This window comes from Brienomyrus brachyistius, chromosome 1, assembly GCF_023856365.1.
Source record: "Brienomyrus brachyistius isolate T26 chromosome 1, BBRACH_0.4, whole genome shotgun sequence".
Lineage (NCBI taxonomy): Eukaryota > Metazoa > Chordata > Actinopteri > Osteoglossiformes > Mormyridae > Brienomyrus > Brienomyrus brachyistius.
Genome location: NC_064533.1, coordinates 42,560,409 through 42,587,220, shown reverse-complemented (window position 1 = coordinate 42,587,220; position 26,812 = coordinate 42,560,409). Strand labels below are relative to the sequence as shown.

Sequence of the window (26,812 nt, the reverse complement as noted above, 5' to 3'; positions counted from 1 at the left end):
GTAAGTCAGTCATAACCTCTGGCAACTACTACAATCTTTGAAGTCAGAGAAATTCATCTTTGTGGTTTACAGTAATTTTCCAAAAAATGTATTGAATTACTGTACAGTTGCCGTTGGATATTTCTGTAAAATTCCACTTGTAGTAAGTCAGTCTACAGAAAGAGAGGAGCCTGCAGTGTCTGTGGTGACGTTCAGTTATGTTCAACAAAGTTGTCAGTTTCGACTCACCCATATTGTGGATCTGTGGTGAAAATGTTTTGGTGCCCTTGGCGAGCTAAGCGAGCACTTTGAACCGGGGATTAGGGGGAGACCACTGTGAGAGGCTGCCGTAAACACGCTTGGTGACCTCCAAACCAGCACTGTACATAGATTTATGCATTTATGAGATACTAAAGTTTTTCTGTGTCATCTGCAGCTTTTTCAAAACTCTCAAAAAAAATCTGATTTAATTTTTTATTCAACGCCATATGTCGAAACCATGATAGGGAACGTCACTTATTATTTATGTGTATATTAAAATATTACTTTATCTGCTGTATTGTCATACATAGGCATACATATCGCCGCTGTTGGGCGGAATATCCAACTACAGATAAAAAAAAGTATATTTAAACACAGGTTTTAAACAGTTATCTTTTTCAAATATCAAAGCTAATGGTTTTCTCCCTTGGTCCTGTCCTCCTCAAATAAAAGTCCTGTTGGAGGTTTGACCATCTCCAAGGTTTCTTTGCACCTCTTGGCAATTAAATATTTCAGATAAAATTATATATTATTTAAATGTTACTCCTGCAAGCTGTCATAATAAATTATTTTTAAGGCTTATATCATTTTTCAGTGGTGGCCTAATGGGTAAGGAACTGTGCTTGTGATTGGAAGGTTGCTGGTTTGAATACCCAACCAGCAAGGTACCACTGAGGTACCCAGAACAAGGTACTGCCCCCAAGCACTGTTCCCTGGGTGCTACATAATTGCTGCCCACTGCTACGTCACAATGTCACATATGGGTTAAATGTAGAGGACACATTTCCTTTTGGTTTTATGGGCTGAGCATGTGTCTGTAAACTCTGTAGTTGTGTGTTTGAATCCAGTCACCTCTGTTTTGTGTTTTGTAGATTTTGTTCCCTAGTGTTTCCTTTGTATTTTTCTAGTTCCTGAGTTTTGTGGCTTGCATTCTGTTTTGGATTGTGTTTGGATTCTGTTAGTTTTCTTTTACCCGAGTGTTTGGATTCTGTCCCTGGTTTCTGAGTTCCTTGATTTAATTACAAGTTTCACCTGTTGCCTGTTTGCCAGTCCTTGTTGATTGTTCTGTTGCTTCAGTCCTGGCAGGAGACCAACACGTGAGTCCCGAGAAATACCAGCCAATTTATCCTGTGGCTGAGCTCCGGTCATTACTGTGTTTTCTTCATTTATACTAAATTGGGCGCTGCGTGCAGGCAGGGGACAAGCTGGCCAGGCATACCCCTCCACAATGCGTTCTCCAATTCCCACTTCCGTCCGGGTAATGCTGCATGCTCAATGCCCCCCCGACCCTGCTAAACAAGATAAGCATCTTCTGTTTCCTGAGGACAAAATTAGTGTCCCGCATACTGATCTTCCCCTTTCCTTGAGGACGAGGTATGCATCTCACATACCAGTGCAACATATGGAACCACTTATTCTTCTCCTTAGGAAGAACCGCTTAGAAAAACAAAGCAAGCATCTTTTCAACAGCATAAGCATCCCGTAAGTCAGAAATAACAGGATAAGTGTCTTTGAACAGAATAAATTTCACAGGACAATAATTTTTACAACTATCGAAGCATCCTGGCCCCCCTTATAAGAAACAAGTTATTCATGAAACACAAGTTTTGTTCAAGTTCATGAAACACAAAAAAATCTGTAAAAAAAACACGTTTATGCAGCTCAACCCTGGCACATGATATTATGGGTGAATCATGGACGATGTATCTGAATTTCAAGTAATCAATCCACCTCGTATGGGGGACAGCAAACAACGCTTATTAATCTAAGCAATTTTCATGAACGCCTGCGAGTTCATCCTAATACATATGTCCTAAGTGGACATCCTTTGTGGATGAGATCCGGACCTAAAGTGGAGGTTCTAAGGATGACCTAAGGACATATTGCTATTTGCTGGGTGTATGTCTTACACAATTAATAACAAATTCAAAAGAAGCCTGAAATCCCTCATCCTCTGATTCACTCTCAAAGATGGATTGAGACAAAATATAATGAAGTGTTATTGTCTCAGGAACTTCATGATATTCCCTGGAAAGGATCTGAGGGGCAGAACTTGTCCAAGGAATTTATTGCTGTTCTCCATGTATCAGGATAGGCAGCAGGAACATTCCTCATGATCCTCAAAAAGATGATGAAATGGGGAAGTACATGATCTGGAAAAATCACTTAATCCCCCTTGTAATATGATCAAAATGGACAAAGAAAAAGATGGCAACCTGTTACAGAGCATGTTGTTGTACGTGAAGTTTCTCCATTTGGTTATGATTGACAAGTGATGCTTAAAGACAAAAAAGGAAGTACTTAGCTTGACATCATGTAAACATTTTACCAACACATCCAATGATTAAATTCAATTGAGTTTCTTTTTCTATAGCGCCTTTCACAACGGAGTTGTCCCAAATCGCTTTACATGGATGTGTTGTGATACATAAAACATCATTAGAGAGAGATATAGAATGGGAAAAAGAACCAAAAACTCCCAAATAAGGAGGAAAAAAAAACCTCTGGGGGTCCAAGTTCAACTGGCTGCCCAACCCCCCCCTGAACATACAAACATTACTGAAAACAGAAAAGAGTAGACATTTGCATGTTTGAAGACAAAGTCCATCAATGAGTCGGTTATCCATGTTGGCCTGTGAAGGTTGGCCAAAGTCCATCAATGAGTCTTTTCTACACGTTGGCCTGTGTCAGGTGGCCAAGAAGGTTGCAACCACGATGATACAGTTTGTAGGTCCTATTGAAGTTAATCGTGGGCCATGTTTGAAGTCTAATGTTTGTAATGATATCATTAAAGAAGTTCATAAAATGTTGGCTACTGAAATTACTTGGTAGCAAAGCTTCAGCCTTATCTGTTAGATGAACTACTGTTTTAAAAAGGTAGTGAGAGTTTTATTTTATTGCAATTAATGAGGTTAGAATAATAGGCTGAACATCCCCTATAAAGGGCTAGTTTGTATTGTTGCATTCTGTCAGACCATGCCAAATTGAACACTTGAACACAAATTGAATCCACAGCCCGTGGATTTCAATTTGTACTCCAATCTGTGACACTCCTGTTTGCAGGAGCATGTGTGATCATTAAACCATGGGGAGTGTCTGGTGGATTTTATCACTTTGCTTTTCATAGGACCTGTTTCATCTAAAACCTGACTAACCACTGTACTGAAGTCATGGGTGACTTCATTGACATCTGTACTAGACATGAATTTCACATCACTTACTGCAATAATAAATCATAGGGAATTTAGGTGACGTGTCCTAATAATTTTCTCTGCCATAGACAAAGAGGATGGCTCAGTCACGAAGGTGATTATAAAAATGGTCTTATTCAATGGACAGACGGATACATGATGAGCATAAACTCCTTGAGTAATAGTCAAGTCTAGTGTCTGATTGTGAACATGCGTTGATCCTATTAAGTGTTGGTGACATTCAACAGAATCCAGGAGGCACAGGAAACATTTGCTGAAGGCATCAGTCTCTTTGTCCACATGTATATTGGAGTTTCCAAGTATTATAATATTCTCTAAGTTAATCACTAAGTCAGAGAGAAGTTCCCCGAATTCTGTCAGAAACAAAGTGTATGACCCCAATGATCTGTAAACTATAAGAATATAGATGGGTAGATCGGACACCATTTGAATTAGCATTGCTTCAAATGCTGTAAAATCTTTGATTATCTTGGGTTCTTGGGTTTTTAACATTGAGTTACAAAATAGTTGTCAGGCCGCCCCCACACCCAGAGCCACATGGTTTTTGTACAAATCTAAACACATCAGGTGAGGCTTTAACAAGAGGTCTGTGGGTCTGAGCCTGGTTTCAGTTAAAAAAACATGGGTTTGCACCAGTGTCCAGCACCATATCATTAACAACAAGTGATTTACTTCCTAAAGAGCAAACGTTCAATAGTGCACATTTTATGATGGGTTTATGTTATGACTGATTTGATCTTATTAATGAGATTGATATTAAGTTATCCGCACAGGAACCCACAGTAGAACGTTTAGATCTAAGTCTCCGTCAAATAATGCTTACAATACTCATTCTATACTCACTCAATTCTGTTTCTAAATAGTCGCTAGATTTAGGGGATGCCGTGTGATGGAGCACATGGGTCAAGGCCAAACATGATTCTGTATGATAATTCTAGGTTCTTTAATTCTCACGTACATAATTATACAAAGTACAAAATGTAGTGAAATGCATCCTGAACCACTCTTTTGTAGACCGTGCAAGATAAAAATCCAATTATGCTAAAGTTAAAGTGCAAAAGCTAAAATGCAAGCAGAGAAGTATGTTCAAAATGAACGGTAACAGACATAAAAAATGACCAGTGTAAAGGCAGAAATACACTTGCTGTGAGCTACGTATGCGTATCCGTACAGTTGCGTTGTTAACGTTTGTGCTGATATACTTGCGTCCGTACTGTGCGTCGTAATCTGTAGTGTGTACTCCTTACCACCAGGGGTCAGTGTCAAGACCGCAAACTAAATAAATGAATTAATACCTGTATCTTAAAGCCGTCATCTGTTATTACGAGCAGATATGTCTTCACTCGAAGAAATATTAATCTTAATTATACTGAGACGGCATCAGAAAAGAAAACGCAAATCGCGGAGATGGTACATTCGATCAACTAATAGATCGCGCCAACAGAATGGGGAATTCTTTTCTCTGGTTTTGCCAATGAGAGATATTGATGAGGAAAAACACCGGGAGTATTTCCGAATGTCTCCTAAAGTGTTTGACGAATTGCTCCGTCGAATTCGCGCTTATATTGAACACAATCAGATTCACAGTGACCCAATAGGCACCACTCAGCGACTGGCTGTCACCCTTCGGTTTCTCGCAACTGGGATGAGCTATAGAGCCCTTGCAGCCAGTTCAGCCACAGTTGGGCGCATTGTCAGTGAAGTGTCCCGAGCAATATGGGATCAGTCTCTTAGTGTAACAGGTTGTTATTTTACTTTTAATTTATAATTATACAAGATTCTGTTTTCCTTTTTCTGTTTAACCTGATGGGTACAATATTCCTTAAACTTCCCATGATGCTCTTGTCCTGCATCGCCCCTCCCTCTTTCTTTGCCCCTTTATAAGGGTCCCGACCTCATTTCCTCTTCCCTTTGGTGTATTGCACACGCGGAAAGAGGTGAGAATCTAGTGGCAGGGTCCCCCCCGAGTTAATAAATCAATTGTATAATTATGCCCCATATATATTTGATTTATTATTTATCATAAGTAGGGGATAGAAAAAATCTCTATACATAAGTATATACATTGTTTTACTTTGTGCAGAGAGGGCCAGAGCGTATGACGTTTACCCCTTTCCCTATTGTTCCCAACAGGTTCAATAAAAAAATTCGGGAACGACAATAGCGTCCGTAATATCCCTTCCTCCTGCACCCCACACACACACCTGAAAACACCCTAAAACACAACGCAGAGTATAGGCAGGGACTGACCGGTTACATTAGCATCATGGTCTGGGAGCTGCTGAAGAAAAAATGTTAGCTAGTTGCCAAATTCAGTATATATGTTTTGTGCAGCCCATGTTTCATGCTGTATTTCCGACAACCTCTGAAGGAGAGCAGCATCAAGAGCATCCAGCTCCTGGGACCCCCTTTTTTGGCTTTTCTTGGAGGGTTAGGATCTGACAAGCTTGATGAAGAAGCAGAATCAGTCGGCGGTGGTGATGGGAAGATACTGACTGAAGGAGTGTTCGGTCTCATAGGTTGATCAGCCTCTTTATCTGATGTCTGGAAGCACAAATATAAAACAACTGATCTAGCTGAAAGTAGATCTGGATAGGGTTCTCAAAAAAATCAGATGCTATGTAATCAATACTAAGTATATCAGATTATATCAGGTTATAATCTGTACCATCAATACCGTACCACCGATGGCTTGCTCAGGGGCTTTTGGATTTGGTAAACACTGCCTGACTGGATGTTTCTTTGGATACTGCCAACCTTGACTATCCGGCTGACTAAAGAAGTGTGATTACTATCCACTATAGTAAGTGGATCAGATAGATGGTATAGTTCTGAATAATATTATTATTTCACATATTTTTAATTAAGATTGGATGCTGTTGTGTAAACGTTATTTGGCAGTGTAGTGTGTTGCTAGCAGTCTAGCATGCATGCAATAATACAATACATAATGTTTTTAGCATTAAAAAGTAAACGTTATTCCGAATGATACATTTAAAAAAAGACCACTTACCGTGTCAGTTCCAGTGAAATTAGTGTCAGTAGTTTTGTGGTTAACGTGACACTTCATCCAGTCCAGACGGCGGATAATTGCTGGGCAAAACACCGGGTCAGCAGGATCACCGCTTCGTTTCGCGGCTAACTTTTTTCGCGCTCTAACATAGCGGTCTCGCACTTGTCGCCACTTGTTTTTACAAATTTCAGAATCAAAATTTAGAATATTTGAACTCTCTTGCCAACTGTTATTGCATGCTGTTTTGTCACTATGAAGAGGTTCTGTCACATCATACAAATGAGGGTAATTGCAGACTTGCTCAATTAACAGGTCCTCAAACGTGGACATCTTGACTGAGTGCAGATCTCGCAACACTGCCCCCTATAAATTACGCAGGTATTGCATCTCCGTATACGTTCAGTTAATTTTTAAGTGCACAAAAACCGACGAAAGGAACGCAGGATACGGACCGCGGCTGTACTTATGTACAAATGTATGTAGTTACTAGCAAGTATAATTCTGCCTTAACAGTGCGGATATGGTGAGGGGTACAAAAGCAGAATGTACATCAGGGTGTGAGGTGCAATGATATGTACAGGTTCAGAAGCCTTATGGCCTGGGGGTAGAAACTTCTCCTAAGCCTCTCAGTCCTGACCATGATGCTCCTGAGACTCTTTCCTGATTTCAGAAGCTGCAACAGGCTGTTGTTGGGATGGGATGTGTCCTTGATGATCCTGAAGGCCCTGCTCCTACATCTCTTGATGTAAATGTCCTGATAAGAGATGGAAGGGCCGACCTACAGCAGCGTTCTGCAGCAAGGATCACCCTCTTTGCGATCCTGAACACAGCTATTCCCGAACAAGGAACATGATCTAAATGTGGGAGAATAAACAGTCTTCTATTTAAGATCGCAAAGCTGAAGCCTGGTTGGTACTCTCAGTCAGGCAGGTAATTTACTTGCCATGTTTTGGGATAACATAAATGATCCTATCCAGTTAGGATGAAGACCGTCCCGTTTATAAAAACAAGGCCGTTTCCCAGAAAAGGTCTTAATTATCGATAAAAGCAATTAGTTTATATCAGTTTGTTTATTGTTTGGTAATTATCTTCCAATGCTTTATATCTTTACATTCCATGTTCTGCTCTTCTGTACTTATATACCAGTTTACCAAATTTGCCCTTAATATGCCAGTATTAAAGTATGCTTATGTTTAATTATCTTCCAATGCTTTATATCTTTACATTCCATGTTCTGCTCTTCTGTACTTATATACCAGTTTACCAAATTTGCCCTTAATATGCCAGTATTAAAGTATGCTTATGTTTACTTTATCCATCCATCCATTTTCCAAACCGCTTATCCTATTGGGTCGCGGGGGGTCCGGAGCCTATCCCGGAAGCAATGGGCACGAGGCAGGGAACAACCCAGGATGGGGGGCCAGCCCATCGCAGGGCACACTCACACACCATTCACTCACACATGCACACCTACGGGCAATTTAGCAACTCCAATTAGCCTCAGCATGTTTTTGGACCGTGGGGGGAAACCGGAGTACCCGGAGGAAACCCCACGACGACATGGGGAGAACATGCAAACTCCGCACACATGTGACCCAGGCGGAGACTCAAACCCGGGTCCCAGAGGTGTGAGGCGACAGTGCTAACCACTGCACCACCATGCCGCCCCTGTTTACTTTATACTTATGTTTAATTTATGTATGGTTAACAGACACTAATTTCCAAAGCACCTTACAGAAATCACATATTATCACATAAAGAGAAAGGTAAAGGAACAGTTAAATTCAAAATGCTTTATTTGTCCCAAATGGAAATTATTATTATTAATTATTATTATTATTAATAATAATAATAATGATGATGAAGAAGAATATTCGGCATATCTATAAATAAATATGTTTTGTATTTTTATAAGTAGGTAGATCATTTTGACTTGGTCATTTATAAGTAGCGCGCAAGCTGAAAAAGTGTGGGCACCCCTGCACTAACACGTGGACAAACGTTTCCCAGGGTACACAAAGATGAGCTGTCCTAGTGGCAGACAGGCGCGGTATAAATAATGGCTTTCTGCTGGTTCACCGCGTAATATATGAGACAGAAGTCCGTTTTCACAATTCAGCATTAAGTACACACTCATCGTGGGATCGTAGTACATCTGTAGCAATACTGAATGTAATTAAATGTAAACCTACACCATTTAACACAAACACCCGTCCAGATCCAGAATAACAGCATTCCGAGCTGCGGATAAACCAGTCCGGGAGATCAGGCATCCCTGGCTGCATTGGGAGGGGCGCCGACGGTTTAAATGTCTGGTAAAGTGCATGATGGGCCGAGGGCCCGCAGTCGGGAGCAGAAACGGCATGGCGTCAGACCGCAGCGAATACGGACGGCAGCGCGCAGCCCGTCAAAGGCTGGAGGTGATCAGCGGCCATTTAGGGAGGCAAGAAGCGTCGAGCGCCGTCCATAGGAACGCGGTACCCTATAGGAGGTGGGTGCCGGGCAGTCGGGCTGAAAAATCTGCCTGTAAGAGTGTGTCGGGCACAGCAAACGCAGCCGCAGCTTGGAGGGTCCGTACTGATTAAAGCGAGCCGGTAAGTCAGGTGTTTAATGTGGAGACGGCGTGTGCTTGATGTTCCAATCTAGAAGGGCTCCTGGACAGCGCCAGGTGTGTGTGTGACTACTGCGTGTAGGAGCTGTCGGCGATCTGGACATTTTTAACGTAGATAATGTTTTACCTTTATTACACAGGCATACAAACATCCTCGGTATGTAGCCGGGTAGCATAGTTAAATAATGGGTTTGAATCCCCGGTCGGCCTACGGATCTACAAAGGTGGAGCTATGCCGGACCCCCGTGATTATTTTTCTGGCTACGGGCCTGATACAACCGCCGGTAGGTCGGCATGACATGGAGCAACATATGCGCATTTCACTGTGCGGTGGCCTAGATGTCATTGCAAAGCGGCTTCATTATAGTATATGCCGGCGTAACAGAGGCCCAGGGAGTGTTCGGATAAGCGAGGAGGCCGTCAGTGTGACCCACTGTTTCCCCTGTCTCGCTGCACAGTGCAAACCGGTGTTGAGTTTTGAGTTATGCGGGAGAATAATGGAAACGGGATCTGATTGGTTTGGAGGGACGAGCCGCTGCTCCGCCTTTAGTGCGGCCACTTATTGACGGGTGTGCATTTAAACTGAACTCCTCCACGCAACAAAAACGCCTCAGGGGTTCATCGCTCGCTTTCCTCCGTTCTTTTTATCATCTTTTCTCCGGACATGCCGAATATGCCCCCACCCTCCTTTTCAAGTGCAGCCCGGCATACCGCCAGCTTCAAGGGATGACGCAGGGCAGTTTTTCCAGTCCTTTTCCAACCCATAGGGTAGATTAGGTGCAATTTTGCCTTGGGGCCAGGTGCCTGTTAAAGATTGCGCAGGCTTTTTCTCTGCAATCCTTTCAAGAAATGGGGGCAGCATTTTAGAGAATGCTGTATACTTACAGATAAGCTGCTACTTTTCAGTCTTGTTGGAATCATATGAGGGCTATGCTGGTCAAACTTGTTTGAGTTTAAACACTGAGGCATGCCTGCACAACGCTCACTGCCCGAGATGCCAGTTTACAAATACATCTTTGCAGCTCTGAGATTTTTCAGCATGACTACTTCTTGAAAGTCAATTTTTAGAAATGGGCAGGTGGATAACACTGTGCTGAGGTGGACTCATCTTATGGAAAATTCTTTATTCTAAACAGTGTCATACATCTATCTACTGCATCTGAGCATAATTTCTGCAGGTTTCACCCTAAGCCTTGTTAGCATCAATGCCACTGATGTAACCTGTTTTAGTATGAGAGGGGGATATAGGGCTTTGGAAGGAACAAACGGGCACGATTTGGTTCGTTCAGAAATATTTTATTAAAAGCACTAGAAAATTATTATATATCATAAGCTTTGATAAGTAATTTTCATTAATCAATAAAATGCTGCAAGCTATTTTTACCTGGACATGCCATCATCACCCATCTTCACTTTTAGACTGGGAAGCCCGTTTGAGTCCTGGCGGGAAACTAACACATGTTTCCCGAGAAGTGCTGGGCGATGCACGCTCTATCCCTCAGCTGAGCTCTGGTCAGCACTGAGTTTTTCCCCTTCCTTTATACAAAATTGGGCGTTGTCTAAGATGACTGTTTGGGTAGGGAATGAGCTGGCCAAGCTCACCCCCCCTCTTCAGGCAGTGTGCTCTTGATCCTCCAGTTCTCATGAGAAACTTACAAGGTAAGTGTCCCAGAACAAGAATTTCTTAGGACAAGATAAGCATCCCCCAAACAAGTTATACAATTAATTCCAGAAAAACATGTTGCACAATGATATGGGTGTATTGGAGGACACATTAGAATTTTAGGATGGTTAGTCCATGCATGAAAAGAATCATTCAATACCTCCATCACCTCATGTATATCTGCTAGGTGGAGTTGGAGATTCTCCGAATTGTGAGTACTGGTGTTGGACAATCACAACTTCTCAGAATATTACAATAATAGGAGGACAGTGAATAACTTTTAATTCTACATTATGCTATATAGGCGACATAATCGCCTGTCAATTCTTTCTGTTGCATAACCCTATTGGTGTCTCTGTTTGAACCAAAGGGTATGCTCTCACTCCGTAGATGCATTTTTAATATTGATGGGTGGCCAAAGCCCTGTGGCTGCCGTGGCAGTCACATGACCACTCACTGGCACTGCTGTGTCTGTCCATGCAGGCAGGACCTTCTCAAATGGAATGGCTGGGGTTTCAGGGACTCCAAGTTCCTCTTCAACAAGAAAGGCTTGGCAGAACTCACCGGAAAAAGGTATGGAATGCATTTCCTGATAGCAATTACTCTTAGTGTCTTACGGATGTCTGTTTTCTGAACAGTCTCTTAAGGGATTGCTTAAGTGAGAGCTTCTTAAATGCGACCTTAATAGGCACCCAAACATCTGATCGATGGCACAAACCCGCCTTCCTAGATTGTAGTATCACCAGTTTATTTTTATTTGTTCTATAAAGCACTAAAGTGCACCAATATGTGTGCATGTCATTGATATAAGGACAAGCAATGGCCCAGCAGCCAAATTCTCTTCACAAAAGAGAATGTCCTGCGTGCTTCATTATTGACGACTAAGGACTATTCCAGGGCGCCTTTCTGGGGAAAATATATTAGAGAAATAGGTAAATGAACCTGCAATGTCGACTCGTCAACCTCATGAACTAAAGTTTTGATATAGAGTGACTTTGGCACATTTAGAGAGTTGTGTGCATTCCAGGGCCATCAGGAATAGGGGGAATGTGTCCACCCCAATATTGGCAGATCAACCCTCCCCCCCCCCCTTCCTTCCCAGTTAATAAATACATAATCAACAGTGCATTCCTTATCTTTCATTGTGAATCTGTGCATTACTGAGGCCAATTCACTATAAATTCTGAGAGCAGGAACAAAACCAACATTGTAGTTATGCATCAGTTGAAAATTTTATCGTATGGATCAGTTATTTTTTTAGTTAAGTGATGTTTGGTTATCAAGCTGCCCAAAACTATGATGGTTTATTTTTAAATGAGCAGTATGAGCCAACAACAGTGATAAGACTCCTAGCAGAGGCTCAGACCAATCTTACAAAAGAATATCACACAAAAGATGTATACTTAACTAAGAATGGTTCGGGAAACATATCGGAGCATTAAGAGATAACTGGTGGAATTTACAAACGACGTAGCGTTAAGGTTTCAGGATATGCACCCATGGCATGTTACTGCCTGTTTCCCACAATGCCCGTAGGGGACACGTCATGGTGACACCTTGAAAGCTGTGTGGTATTTGTGTGGTTTGTGGATTTCAGGTCACCTGTATCTTGGATCCACGTGGTGACAGACATTGTTACTGCTTCTAAGGGCTGCTGTAAAAGACTAAGTGAAGGGTGACAAACTCATTGGCTGAAAGGGTCATATTAAACACCAGTATTGAATCTGTGGGCAGAATTCAGCATTTATTTAGGTAATAACAGTAGGATGCCATTTTGCAATTCTTTATGTACTCATAGTAAAGATTTCAATCACTTACAAATGTGAACTTCGTAGTAAACATTATTCCTGAAAAATCTCTTAAATTAAACAATGGTATACACAAACCTCTCTCAAGATAAGTAAATAAAATGTGCCCGCTGGATTGATGAACTGCTGTCTCCATTTAATTGACACTCTCCACTGGATCCTTCTTCCATCTATCCATCCATTTCCTATAACTGCTTTCATGGGTGCAGGGAATCCATACCCTATCCTGGAGGCTATGAGTGCATGGCTGAATCTTCCTTTTAAATGAGAAATGGGCTGAGTGTAGTCCCATGAAAACAAAAATACCTGATTACAGCAAGAATGTTTCACTGTATTTCATGCTAACTCCCTGCTGCTGAACTTCGCAGTGGGGGAATGGGCAAGAAGAGGAAAGAAAGATATCCTGTGGAACTTGTACTATGATACCTACTTCCTGGATAGGGCTGTAACAGTATATCTATTTGTTGTGAGCTATTCAATTACATGATTATTATTTTGGAACACGCAAGGAAATGAATTATTGTTTTTTGACATGAGTAGAATTTGAAGTAGATGTTCAACATTTTCAAACATTTTGGGAATATTTTAGTTTCCCATTAAAGTATACCAACATTGGAGAGAAAGTGGTTAAGAACATGGCTGTCTGTTGGCTTTGTTATAATGAACAGATGTCTATGCCCGCCCCTGGCCCCCTTCCTCTGTTTCTGCCCTCGGCTGCTGTATGCAGGTATCCGCTGAGTGGGACGTTGATGCCTGGCTTAAAGGACTGGTTTGAACATACGTTTGGTGCGAATCTGCAGCACAGGAGTCCGGCTGTGGTAAGTGACCCCCCCCCCCCCCCCACCCAGCTGTGATATGTGCCCCCCTCCTCTGTGGTGCTGTTGTCTGACGACCTACCCGGTGTCCAGCCCGCTCTGAACCTCAGTGTGGTGCCACCCCCTAACGTGCATGCGGCCTTTGTGGACGCTCTGAAGGAGTCCGCCATCCCCTGCTCTCATGAGCCAGAGGATCGTGTGTTTCACTCCCATGGTGAGTTTCACACGTATCATGATTTGGTTATTTGTGATCTGCCTGTTCCTGATTGTGAAAGTGTGGTGTTAACGTGTTTGTAGTAAAGAGTTGTTTCTGTGTGTGTTTTTTGTCTCTGTTTCTCTCTGTGCCCGTCTGTGTGTCTCTATGTGTGACTGACTTGTCTGACGGTCTCTCTGTGTGCCTGTCTCTGTGTATCTGTGTGTGACTTCCTCAGGTCATTGCTTACACGAGATCTTTGCTCTGCGAGAGGGAAAAATTGGCCGTGTCCCTGACCTGGTGGTCTGGCCTGGTAAGCTGGTACTCTGTGTGAGGGTCTTGGGGTTAGTTGGTTAGGGTTAGATATCTCCATGCAGCTGTGAGCCCCACTCTTCTTGTCCTCCCCAGGTTGTCATGCTGATGTGGTTAGAGTTGTAGAGCTGGCCTGTCAGCACAATTTCTGCCTGATACCATATGGAGGTGAGCGTCAGGCGTCGTTTTATCCGCCTTTTCTCGTTGTGGCTATGGACCGTCCCACTTTGGCTGGACCTCGCCTTGCCCTGCTGGTGTGTTCATGGGTACTCTACCACTTGCCACAGGAGGGACCAGTGTGTCCAGTGCACTGCAGTGCCCCCTGGAGGAGAGTCGCTGCATCATCTCTGTGGATACCTCACAGATGGTACCCAGGACAACCTCGTGCAGTGAGATGAGATTCATATATGGCTGAAAGTCCTTCCTACAGCTCATTCCCACTTCCTTGTAGAATCGGATATTGTGGATTGATGAAAAAAATCTAACAGCCCATGTTGAAGCTGGCATCATCGGTCAGGACCTGGAGAGATTAGTAAGCAGCCCTTGGATGTAGGCGGCATGTCATCTGCTGGGGGGGCTGCTGCCCCACCCCTGTATTTAGCTTCTGTGCAGACTTGTCTGTCCATCTGTCCCCTGACAGCTCAAAGAGCATGGCTACTGCACAGGACATGAGCCCGACTCCATGGAGTTCAGCTCTCTGGGTGGCTGGGTGGCCACCAGAGCATCAGGCATGAAGAAGAATGTTTATGGCAACATCGAGGACCTGGTGAGTCAGCCAGCAGTGGTCAGTGAATCACTGGAACTGACTCCCCATGATGCTTTGGGCCCTTGTGTGCCCATGTGGCCTGTTTGTAGTTGCTGCTGAGAATGAGTCGTTTTATAAAGCCAGAATATCAGAGCTATGGAGCACCACCTCGTTTGGCTTTATTCTGTTCCCTGCCCTGGGGAGGGCTGCCCCATTCGTGGTTATTCTGTTCTATTTTGGGTTAGTGCTCACTGGCTCTGTGTTTCCTAACTTGGGGAACACTGACCTTGTCCTGGTCTTCTGGGTCAGGTGGTCCACATCAAGATGGTGACCCCTTGTGGAGTGATAGAGAAGAGCTGCCAGGGGCCCCGCATATCTGCTGGGCCTGACATCTACCACTTCATCCTTGGGTCAGAGGGTGAGCTATACAGTGTCAGAAACACACCAGGGCCCTCTGGGGCAAATGCTTCTGCCGTGTGAATCAGGGGCAATCAGCCTTTATGGACTTGGGAGCCTGTGCTGAGGTTCTGCTGATAAAGGAGTGTGTGCTATAGGTCAAAGGTTAAGAATGAAGGATTGGTGATGACACTAGAGTGGCTAGTCTGCTGTGCATGCTGGCCTTTTGTTTAAGCATGAATGGCATGATTATTGAAAAGATTTAAATGAAACTTACAATAAGCCATGCACACTGCTTACAGGAGTTTTGCAAATCATTAATTGAACTGTAATGGTTTACCTGACACTATGTTTATAAATCTGTTCTGTGAGTTTTCCTGGCGGTACTGTATGGGAGTTTTGTATGACTTCGGCTGGAACTGTGTGTGTGCACAGGAACTCTGGGAGTGGTCACTGAAGTCACACTGAAGATCCGGCCTTTACCAGAGTACAGAAAGTATGGCTCTGTGGTCTTCCCAAGCTTTGAGCAGGGTGTGTCCTGCCTCCGAGAGGTTGCTAAGCAGGTAGTATTCCTTGTGATATTTTAAAGGCGAGTTCAGGCTCATGCTTGTGTTCAGACTTATGGCAATTAGTTGTTTGTTATTCAGACCCTTGGCTCCTTTGATATATTCTTATGGAGCTGCCACATAGTTTCTCTGCTAACAAATGGTAGTTGTCCCAGCACAATGAGGCGCTGCCCTGCTGCTCAGACTGAGTACTTCATAAGGATATATTTCCAGCCTGCTGAATGGCTGGCCAGTATGATAGGGTGCTGCGTAGACTGGTGCAGATGACTTCAACTTGGCCTCTCTTCCAGCGCTGTGCTCCAGCCTCCATCCGACTCATGGACAACGCGCAGTTTCACTTCGGTAAGCTGCCTTGGTGTTTAGCATCACTCTGCCCTGTGGACGGGGGTGGGGCTGCAGACCAAAGGAGGGGTACTCTTCAGTGTGGGAGAAGCTTCGTAGGCAGGGAGGATCCTGCAGGGTATCTGCATCCCCTGTGCTTTGCTGCTCTTGTTGGTTGGCTCTAGGTCTGGCCCCTCCTTCCTGTTCCCTTACAGTGAATCACAGATCAATAGTGACCGTCTCTTTCTGACCATCAGGGCACGCACTGAGGCCGCAGACCTCCATGTTCATGTCTTTCTTGGATGGTCTGAAGAAGTTTTACATCACCAAGGTACCCCCCCCCTAACACACACACACACACACACACACACACACACCCCTCTGTACCTGAATAGGACTCCCTGTAGGCTGTCGGCACTCTGCCTGTTTAACCTCCCATTCTCCCTCAAGTTCAAGGGCTTTGACACCCAGCGCCTGTGTGTGGCAACACTGCTCTTTGAGGGTGACCGGAACCATGTGCTGAACCTGGAGCAGCAGGTCTATGACATTGCGGCCCAATTCGGGTGAGGTTATACTTCAACTTCCCCTGGTTCTCCATAACAGCATCTAGCTCTTTTATTGCGGGCCATATTTAGTGACTTTTCACATCAGCATGTTTTAGGTTGATTGTTTTCCTGTCTTAACTCGATGCTGCAGGGGCCTGGCAGCCGGTGAAGACAACGGGCAGAGAGGATACCTGTTGACCTTCGTTATCGCCTACCTGCGGGTGGGTCACAGGGGGTTGCTTTTGAATTAAGCATATTCTTCTCTCATCAGCAAGGACACACTCACCACACTTAACCCGAAAAAGAAGGCATGGCCAGACAAGAAGTATAATTAATTAACCAACAAGGAAAGGGGGTTATTCTGTCAGCGATTCTGACATTTAACCCTCTGGGATCGATAATTTTGTGTATCTTTCTCGTGTATTTCAGTTCATAACTAGCTGAAATCTTATTGTAGAAACATGGAAAAAAAACCACTGACTAAATCCGTAATCTGTCTCTCTTTTCAAAACGTCCATTGTCGAAAGTATTATACAAGTTTTTAAAATTAGGCTAAATAGGCAAAAAAGTGAACCATGTCACCTTTCTTTGTTTTACCTGCATCAGAACCTGTAGTACTGCCCTCACGTGAAGATCGCTATTTGCATCATTGCCGCATATTCAAATCGCATTAGTATGGTAATTTTGTTAACCATGCAACGGTGAAACGCGATCCAGATACATCCCCATCAGTGCCATTAAAGGGGGGGGGGGAGATGTGGCCAGGTGTGAATGGCTCATGCATACACAAGAGCTCCTACATATTCAATGAAAGGAGACCAGAAATAGTGACATGAGTTAGCTTTTTGTTATTTATTTTGCAACTACACCATTTAGTCATCTTCATGTAGCCAAGACTTTGGTGATCAGATATCTGGGATCAAAACAAACTTCCACCATTGCTTACTATGTACTTTTTTATAATGTTTCTGCAAGTGTTCCAAACTGCATTTTGCAATGTCTATACTTTGAGAAACGGGGGCGTGCATGTCATTACTTCCAGCTTCCAGTAAGATTACAAACTTCACATAAATCTGACATAAGTACACTTAGATTGATGAGTATAATGCCAAAACAAATATATAAGAAATAAAATTGCCATGAATTAAGTTTATGATATTGAATGAAATGTGTGACCATGTCACCCCAGTCAGTGAAAGTGTGTTCCCTGCCCCTAGACCCCAGAGGGTTAACAAATACAAAAAATTTGGTGATCCTAACTGACCTAAAACAGAAAATGTTTACTCTGATTTAATGTTCAACAGTGAGGGGGGAAAAAGTTTGTATCTTCTGAAGTGTATGTAAACTTATGGTTTCAACTGTATTACCTTAACTTATTAAAACAATGTAGTTTATAGCTCTGATTTAATGATCCCTCAACCATTTTAGCCAAACAGGATATACCATTGGAGTTTTAAAATCAAATAACATTTAGCTTTACTGCAGTAGACAATCAATTAGTATAAGATGTACGTTCATTTCTTAAATTGTTTGTATTGTCAATTGTTTTCCGCCAAAACTGATTAACAACAACAGAGGCAAAGTCAACATTATTAGACAATAATTTAACATGAGTCTGTCATCAGTCTTATTTGAAAAACTAGGCGAAATTGATTTATTATGGTAATGAGTTTGTGAGAATAATGGTGCATTCCATTTGCCCTCAGAACTCAAATTCCAAGATTCCGTTTCTCAGAGATCCGAGAAATATCTCGGAGCAACACAGAGGATCCCGAGTTCAGAATCCAAGATGGCTGGGTCATTTTTTTTTTGCATGTTTTTCCCATGCTATAGTGGAATTTCCTCTGGGTAGTCTCTCTTTCCTCCCCCAAGTCCAAAAAACATGCTGTGGTTAATTGGCAAATTGCCCATAGGTGTGCTTGTGTGAGTGAAGGGTATGAGTGTGTCAAATCACAGGGTGTTGGCACCCCTTCCTGGGTGACCACCCTTGATAGTATAAGTGGTTACAGAAAATGGATGAATGGAATTTATATAAATTATTCCTGTCCGTTTTTGATTTGTTTTTATGTATGTTAGAAAGTTTAGTTTTGTTGTATGTTGGGCATCCTAAAAACGGCAATATTGGGTTTGGCCATGTAGAGGCACATAATTTAATACAGCCCTCCAGAGCCTGTAATGAAAAATGCATTAAGCCAAAGGCTGAATGCACTTACCGAAGACTTTCGCAGAAGAAAATAGTTCATAGTGCCAAACTCCACGCACCAATGATATTACTGCATAGAAGATATAAGGAGAAGCACCCCGGAGAAAATTAGGCAATTTCGAGCAGAACAATTTACATGGGTAGCACTAAAGCCCCCTAAAACAAACCTTTTTTTCACTTTTGGGGTGAATCATCTCTCTAAGTTGATGTAGAATATGCTTGCGCTTTATTTAAACTGAAGTGCATTAAGAATCAACCCCCCCCCCCCCCCCCCGAAGTCCTAACTTTTTCTTAATATACCCTGCTGTTAGTTTCACATCGCATACTTCATTACTTAAACTTATAGCACCTAAACATTGAATGGTATACCACAGAACAGGAGAGTTTGCTCTGTAGTTAAGTTTTAATTTTCAGTTTTCCAATACAAATTGGACATCAGTGATTTACTCAGGCAGGTCCAAACCAGGTACATCACAAACTAATTTTTGTGCGCCCCTAGTACAGCCTCTTGAATTATTGGTGTGGACGATAGGTAGGGGATCACTATGCTGGCTTAACATTGTGATGCGTGTCAGCCATCAGCGATGGAAGATTGCATCATGAATCAGTCCAACCCTAGTTTGAGCTTTTGTTTGGCTGGAGGCTTGATGGGTCTTCTTTGCATGAGAGGGTAACCTGGGGAAAATATCTTCCCACAGAAGCCCTTGGCTGCATAATCTGCTCTGAGCCATTCAGTCTCTCTGCCTGTGAGATTTTTGTCATTGTTTTCTGATTGCCCATCAAACTCATATATAGCTGTATATCTTTGCCTTTTGGATGTACGATGTCTCTGCAGGCCAATGATGGCCTGCTTCTGTTCCCACAGGACCTGGGAATGGAATATTATGTGATTGGAGAGTCATTTGAGACATCAGTTCCTTGGGATAGGTGAGACTGCCTATATCATTTGCACTGGCTTCTGTTGTCTTGGTCTTCTCCATTTGAGGTGGATACTGCTGTGTGCTTATCCGACTGTGTGCCAGTCTGCTCCTTGGCTGCCATTTTAGCTCCGTAGGCATCAGAAGTGATGTTTCTGAGTTTCTTTTGTGGTATCTTTCCAGGGTTCTGGATCTTTGCAGGAATGTCAAGGAGCGGATAGAGAGGGAATGCAAGGACAGCGGAGTCCAGTTCCCCCCTCTGTCTACTTGCAGGTAGATGCTCTGATCCATGATGTATGTGCTCTGACCACCGGTGCCCTCAGCGGTACATTGCTGACATAAATGTACTATGTACTCGAGAGGAGTTTCCACTCCTTACTACTGCACTTAAATGGTCCTAGTGCCCCCCACCAGCTCCTGGCTTAAGCAGGTAGTGAAGCTTGATGGTAAATCTAGATAGTTTGGTCCATATTTGGACACAACAACTTTTGTTATTTTACCTGTTTACTGAAACATATTCAAATTAGTTATATAATGAATATGCAGACTCAGCTTTAATTTGAGGGTATCCATATCCAAATTGGAGGAAGGGTTTAGGAATTAATAATAATTTATACTTTGTTGATCCCCGTGGGGAAATTGTCTTTATGCCTCCCTCAACTTGCTCTTTGTAGAGGAAGTTGTCCGCGAAGGGCAGCCACCCATGGCAGTGCCCAGGGAGCTGGGGGTTAAGGGCCTTACTCAAGGACCCATAGACGTGCTAAGGCTGAATTTGAACCGGCGATCTTCTGATTACAGGCACACAGGTTTAGCCCACTGAGCCACATGTTGCCCCCAATTATAGTTTAATATGTACACTTTTTTTTTTTTTTTTTTTTAAAGGATCAAAAGTAAAAAAGACAGGTGTGGGCAAATCCTTCATTATTTCATTATCAATTAAGCAGGTAAAAGGCCTGGAGCTGATGTGGCTAGTGTGGTGTTTTGCCTTTGGAAGATTTTGCTGTGAATCTACAACATGGGCTCAAAGGAACTCTCCAAGCAGGTGAAACAGGCCATCCTTAGACTGTGAAAAATAATAATAAAAAAAAATCATAAAGGAAATTGCAATAATATTAGGAGTGGCAAAATTTACAGTTTGGAACATTCTGAGGGGAAAAAAGAATGCACTGGTGAATATAGCAACACAGAAAAGCTGGATGTCCACAGAAGACAACAGTGATGGATGATCAAAGGATCATTTCCATGGTGAAGAGAAACCCTTTCACAACATCCAGGAGTTTATTAAAGCAAAGAAGTTGAATTTTCTCTAATGGCCTAGTCAGTAACCTGATATCAACCCATTCGAGCACGCATTTCACTTGCTGAACATTAAACGTCAGACAGAAAGACCCATAAACAAGTAGCAACTGAAACTGCTGCAGTAAAGGCCTGGCAAAGCATTACAAAGGAGGAAATGCAGTGTCTAATGTCCATAGGTTCAAAACTTCAGGCAGTCATTGCCTGCAAATGAATCTTTTCATTTATATTAAATTTTGACAAATTACATTTGAGCCCCATGAAATGAGGGGATTGTGCATAAAACTGACTGCAGTTCCTAACATTTTTATTTTGTATATATTTTTTTTGTTCAACCCATTGAATTAAAGCCAAAAGTCTGCACTTCCACTGCTTCTCAGTTGTTTAATTTCAAATCCATTATTGTGATGTACATAACCGAAAACTGTCACTGTCTAAATATTTATTGAACCAACTGTATATATGAACAGTGCCGTCTGCTGTGCTAACAGGTTTTTCTCTCTTGCTCTATCTGCTCATATAGAGTGACCCAAATCTATGATGCTGGTGCCTGTGTGTACTTCTACTTTGCATTCAACTACAGAGGCCTATCGGACCCCATGCGCGTGTACGAGCAGGTGGAGGTGAGTCAGGGGGTCTTGGGCTCTACAGACCCCGGTGTGCATGTACAAGCAGGTGAAGATGAGTCTGGGGGGCCCTAGTTTCTAGAGGTCCTGATGTGTTATGCTCTGGATGTGACAAACTGTTTCAGGGTGACTGCTCTCTGATCTCTCTGAACCTGTTCTCATCAGCATGCTGCCAGGGAGGAGATTCTTGCCAACGGGGGAAGTCTCTCGCACCATCATGGAGGTACACACACACACTGTTGCCTTGGCCTGTTTCTGTTAGTGTGAGTTAGATCCTTTCTTAGAGACCTTAAGTCCTCCTGGCCTGTGGCTGGTAGAAGCTTTTTTTTTTTTTTTTTTTTAATCAGAGCTGGGGAACTTAGGGCTCTGCTGCACAGCCAATCAAGAAACGGCAGGCAGTTGTAAATTGCTGACAGTGGCTGGTGTGAGGGGAGTACCTCTTTCATGAGGGAGTTGATTGGATAGTCTGACTGTTTGTCGCAGTGAAAGTAGCAGAGAGGGTCAGGGGTTTGGAGTTGTTCCTAATGGTGAAATTTGATTTCCCCTCTCCCCCCTTCAGTGGGAAAACTCCGGAAACAGTGGATGCAGGAGACCATCTCCAAAGTAGGTTTGGGGATGCTGAGGTCTGTGAAGGAGCATCTAGACCCACAAAACATCTTTGGCAACAGAAACCTCCTGTGAACACCTTTTGGTTGATGGTCTGTGTGTGTGTGGGTACAGGTGGCTGCGCATGTGTGTGTGTGTGTGTGTGTGTGTGTGTGGGGGGGGGTGTTTGGTCACGCACATGGCTGTCTAATCAGTTTGTTTTAGAAGCGTCTGGCTTTAGCCATAATAAATGGCCTGTTTTAATCAAGCAGCATCAGTGGATACTTTTCATCAATTAGGCTAGGGGATGGGTTGGATAAGTGACAGTCACAGGGCAGCAAATACAAAGTCCTCTGGCAGCCAGGTGCCTACAGTGAACCCCCCTTTTACACTGACTTGCAAACACATCCTCTTCACCCTATGGCTGCTCTTTAGAATGCTAGTCAGTTGAGTCACTCTAGACAACAGAATTTTTTTTTGGCTTTTATTACTGTTAAAACTGCTATTAGAGTAAAGCATTGCATGGAGGTAAATAAATCTATAGGAGCCCTAGGATGTTGCAGACTTTAAGTATGCAATGAGGTCGGCACGTTCTCCCTTCTTCTTAATGCCTGCGAAGATCATTTTAGTTCCTGGGATATACTTCTTGGGATTTTCCAAATACTCCATCAGGGTATCTTCTCCCCAGATGATGCCTGTAGTGATAAGGTGATGTCATCAGCAATAACAGTGAGCTTTCTGCCCAGAAATTAGGTCCTGTGCATGGCTGCCCCACTTACCTTTGGTTTTGTTGGCATCTGTATAGGAGAAGCCATCTGCCTGACCAGTCTTACGGCCAAATAGACCCCACAGATTAGGGCCCACTTTGTGCTTCCCTCCCTTTTCTACTGTGTGACATTGTGCACACTTCTGCACAAACACTTTCTTGCCCTTCTCTATGTCACCCATATCTGTCTGAAAATAGAAACATCGTACAGTCAGCATAGAGTAGGACACCTTCCTTAAAGGAAAGGAGCTTATCATGATAGCCTGTCAATGGGAGGCTATGCTGGCAATCAGTTCTGAGGTCACCAGCAGAAAGGGCGCTGTCAAACGGTCCTATTATCTCCAGATACAGCTAGTCTACGAGTCACCGAATTAATCAGAAAAGTATGGATTTGCTGCCCTGAAAAAGCCTTCTCAAAATATTATTTTATCAGGTCAATGACGGCTCATTATTCTGTTTAGCATCCCTTCAGCACTGAACATAGGGACAGCAGGTTCAGGAGCAGAGCCAGCCAGTTGTAAATCAAGCTTAACCTTGAGTTGCTGACCCCGCGTCCTCAAGCTCATCTGGTACCGGAGAGGAACGGATTGGAGCAAAGAAAAGCTGCGATACATTCAAATGGGCATTCATAATAAACGGCGACAGCTCGTCATGAGACAATGAGAATACTCGACGGATAAACAAACAAACAAATTTATTTTTGTATAGCGCATTATCACAACATTAAATTGTCTCAAAGCGCTTTACAGCATCCGCACCCAAAGCCCCCAGTGAGCAAGCCAAAGGCGACACCGCTTTACCGCTTGTCTTTTAATCAATATCAAACCCTGAGAGACACAAGTTTTATGGCAATATGGGCCAATAAAACACCCCCTTAGTCTCAGCCGGAGCATAAACCAATCTTTCCATTAAAATATGTGTAAGCAAATATAATATCGATCAGGCACTAAAGCCGTAAAAACCGAGAAGGGACTGGAAAAAACAGTGAAACTAACATTTTATAAAGACTGAGTCTATAAAACAAATCTTACCGCACCTGCAAGGATATATGAGCAGTTGGTGATCAGCCACCGAAGAAGGTCAGTACATCACAGGGGGCGCGGAAGAAATGCGTAATCAAACCGACCAAAAGAGGCGGTTACGACGGGCACAGAAGAAATACGTCACCAAAAGCGACCACAAAAACCGGCCCACATTACGAAATTTTGAACGATAATTAATAAGTTATTATTATTATTGAGGGAGCGACTTGGATGGCGTCCGAGTAGCCCGTTTATGTTGTAGCTCCAAGAATAAGATGGGCTAATTTATTTTTTATTTGAACTGTTTTGTTTAAATGAGAGGTTGTAGGTTTTAAGAAGTTTCAATTTCTGTGCCTGTTTATTTTTATTTTTTTACTAATTCAGAGAAACCACTTTGCTAACGCAGTCGTTAGAACAATATTGTTTCTCTCTTTCTGTAGTTAAACGCCGCGGTAAAGATACAGTAATAAACAGTGTTATTTTTGTTGTTCGTGGTTTTTGAATTCGCATAACGTCACCCCACCCGAAATCTTCCGATATTATGCTTTGCGTTTTTATTGTGAAACGCGAGTGATAATAATAACACAACTTTACCATATAAATAGATCCAAACAGGCTCATTCTGACCAGTCTGATTTGTGATTTTTTTTTCACAAATCAAATGTGGTCAGTCAGTCATAGGTCAGTGTGTCCATCAGGCAGTTGGTGGGGGAAAAGCACTGTTTTATACATAATCCTTAATAAAAATGAAAATAACCCAGCAAACATGAGACGTCTCCCAGACGTGCAGATCGTAGCTAAGTGGGGTCGGTCCGCCCAGGACTATATCTGTACGACGTGCAAATCAGGTTCAGTATCTGGACGTCTGACTACGACCTCTCTTCATCGTTGATATGTAGTTTAATATCTGAACGTCTAGGTTTTTGGACACTGTCAATTCAATGGTCATGAATTCCACCCCCTTACATACATACACACACACACATTCATCCATCCATTTTCCAAACCGCTTATCCTAAGCCGGTCTGGAGCCTATCCTGGAAGCAATGGACATGAGGCAGGGAACAACCCAGGATGGGGGGCCAACCCATCGCAGGGTGAACAAGTCCTGTGATTAAAGCACATCTGCTGCTTAAAACATTGTGTTGTATGCTGAAGGTTACAACTACGCGCGTAGGCTTTTTTTTAAAAAAAAAAAAAAAAAAAAAAAAAACATCAATCACCACAAGCAGATACTTTAACCCATTGTTGTACGTCGCCAGCCCTTGCATGTCGCATAAATCGGCCTGCCACTGACACATGGTTGTCGGTACAAACACTCTGTTCCTGGGGAAATTCTTTTTAACCGGTTTATGTAAAGTATAACTGTCTTGCATAGACAGCCAAACTCTGATGTAATCAGTACCTCCTTTTTCCCCCGTATCTTCCTCCACCGCTTTATGCAGTCTGGAGGCACCCCCGTATGACCGTGTGTGGCTGGGGTCATAGTATGTACGGCTCAAGACAGGAGCTGTAGTCTTGGCACCAGGGTTTTCACAAAATGAGTGGGGGGTAAGAGTAAGGATGATGCGTTTTATAGGTTTCTGGGGGTGGGTTTATTTAAAATTTAGTGATTAATTGTCATTGTTGACACACAGTGCACCACAATGAAAAGCGTTCTTTCTGCAATTAACCTACTACTGTCTACAAAATGTTATACAAACACAGTTTTTGTATGGGGATTCAAACGCGGTAAACTCTCTAACAAAACTGTGCTTGTCACTCTACCTCATCAGTTGTCACGGTTGTAACTGAATGTGTAATACTACCACAATAGTATTTTTAAACTGTATCTTTGACAAAATGTATACCTCTGTAATACATTTTTTAAACTACCTCAATAGTATTTTCAAACCATATTTTCGGTAAAATGTATACCCTTGTACGTAATTTTTAAAACTTGAATGTCAATGTAATAGTCTTTTTAAGCACACAAATGTATACTTGCCCATGTTTGTCAGGGTGGCTGAGTGGTTAGAACATTGGACTTAAGATCCAATGGATGTATATCTGCGTGGGTTTGATCCCCAAGTATGTCACACGCACATAGCACAAGATTAGTCTGTGGAAATACTTAAATTAATTAACACAAAAACATATGACATAAACGTGACTGTATTATGCGTTTTACGGCTTTTTTGGGGGTTACCGGTTCCGCTACTGTAAGGATTACTTGTTGCCTCATTGTTGTTTTGATGGGTTAGCGGTATGCTAATGCTATTGCCCATTAACAAAAAAATGTCGCTGCTGGTGTTTAAAAGTAGGTCACCGAACCTTTCTGAAACTCGGACCATGAAATAGGAAGGCAATTCACTTACAGTTCAGTAGCGTAATCAGTACTTTTTCCGCACCGTGAATGCAACATTTTCCTTGGGTTTCACGTGTTTGCTGTTTGTGGGCTTATATACAGTCGTCTGGGGCCACTTCTGATTGGTGAGCATGACTGGTATGCGAGAAGCACGGCGCTTGTGATTGGTGAGAATGACAGTCACACAAGGAGCACGGCATAAGTTTGAAAACAATTCTCACAACAGATTTAAACACTGGGTCCAACGTGCTGTATAATGCATATCCTAAATCACAGCCGTTGCGATTTGTTAATCGCATTGTTTCAAATTGCGATTTCGATTTGAAATCGATAACTCGTCCAGCCCTACTGACTACATGCTCACTGTTTCCTGGCATATCCCTCTCATTTACCTCACAACTGTCATGAAATTTGCCCTTTCTTCCCTCAATTTCTCCCTGAATCTCTGAAATAACAATAAGGTGTTGTCTAGGCTAGACATGAAATTATGCGAATACAGTTCACATGTATCATACCAAAGTTTGTTGTAGCACAGTAGGTGTGGTCACTGGGCATTGCAGTAACCATTAGCAATGCTGGTGGGATTCCCAGTGAAGAGGCCTTCCTCCTC

General features: G+C 42.8%; 2 protein-coding genes across 6 annotated transcripts; one reads left to right on the top strand and one right to left on the bottom strand.

The window, feature by feature from the left end:
• The first annotated feature begins 8,760 nt into the window (after nt 1-8,760).
• Nucleotides 8,761-22,335, top strand: LOC125752020 (alkyldihydroxyacetonephosphate synthase, peroxisomal-like). Of its 3 annotated transcripts, none has more exons than XR_007400832.1 (20): nt 8,761-8,956; nt 11,223-11,312; nt 13,275-13,365; nt 13,456-13,576; nt 13,794-13,868; nt 13,964-14,035; nt 14,155-14,234; nt 14,319-14,399; nt 14,508-14,633; nt 14,922-15,030; nt 15,444-15,571; nt 15,865-15,916; nt 16,153-16,226; nt 16,346-16,458; nt 16,592-16,661; nt 19,509-19,570; nt 19,744-19,833; nt 20,502-20,602; nt 21,380-21,479; nt 21,648-21,665. XR_007400832.1 is itself a non-coding variant. In XM_049031537.1 (20 exons), the coding sequence occupies exons 1-20, from the start codon at nt 8,790-8,792 to the stop codon at nt 22,161-22,163; spliced, it is 1,881 nt and encodes a 626-aa protein (XP_048887494.1). In that variant the 5' UTR covers nt 8,764-8,789; the 3' UTR covers nt 22,164-22,335. The 3 variants fall into 3 exon arrangements, 2 of the variants coding, with proteins under 2 accessions (XP_048887494.1, XP_048887507.1); XM_049031537.1 differs by lacking the exon at nt 20,502-20,602 and adding an exon at nt 22,042-22,335 and having other exon boundaries at nt 8,764-8,956; nt 21,648-21,705; XM_049031550.1 differs by lacking the exon at nt 20,502-20,602 and adding an exon at nt 22,042-22,335 and having other exon boundaries at nt 8,815-9,059; nt 21,648-21,705.
• LOC125704130 (cytochrome c) lies at nt 20,820-26,314 on the bottom strand. Of its 3 annotated transcripts, none has more exons than XM_048969472.1 (3): nt 26,213-26,314; nt 22,847-23,021; nt 20,820-22,762 (listed from the first exon to the last, which is right to left on the bottom strand). In XM_048969472.1, the coding sequence occupies exons 2-3, from the start codon at nt 23,013-23,015 to the stop codon at nt 22,617-22,619; spliced, it is 315 nt and encodes a 104-aa protein (XP_048825429.1). In that variant the 5' UTR covers nt 23,016-23,021; nt 26,213-26,314; the 3' UTR covers nt 20,820-22,616. The 3 variants fall into 3 exon arrangements, with proteins under 3 accessions (XP_048825429.1, XP_048825419.1, XP_048825436.1); XM_048969462.1 differs by lacking the exon at nt 26,213-26,314 and adding an exon at nt 23,870-24,012; XM_048969479.1 differs by lacking the exon at nt 26,213-26,314 and adding an exon at nt 23,870-23,963 and having other exon boundaries at nt 22,847-23,017.
• Nucleotides 26,315-26,812: the final 498 nt, after the last annotated feature.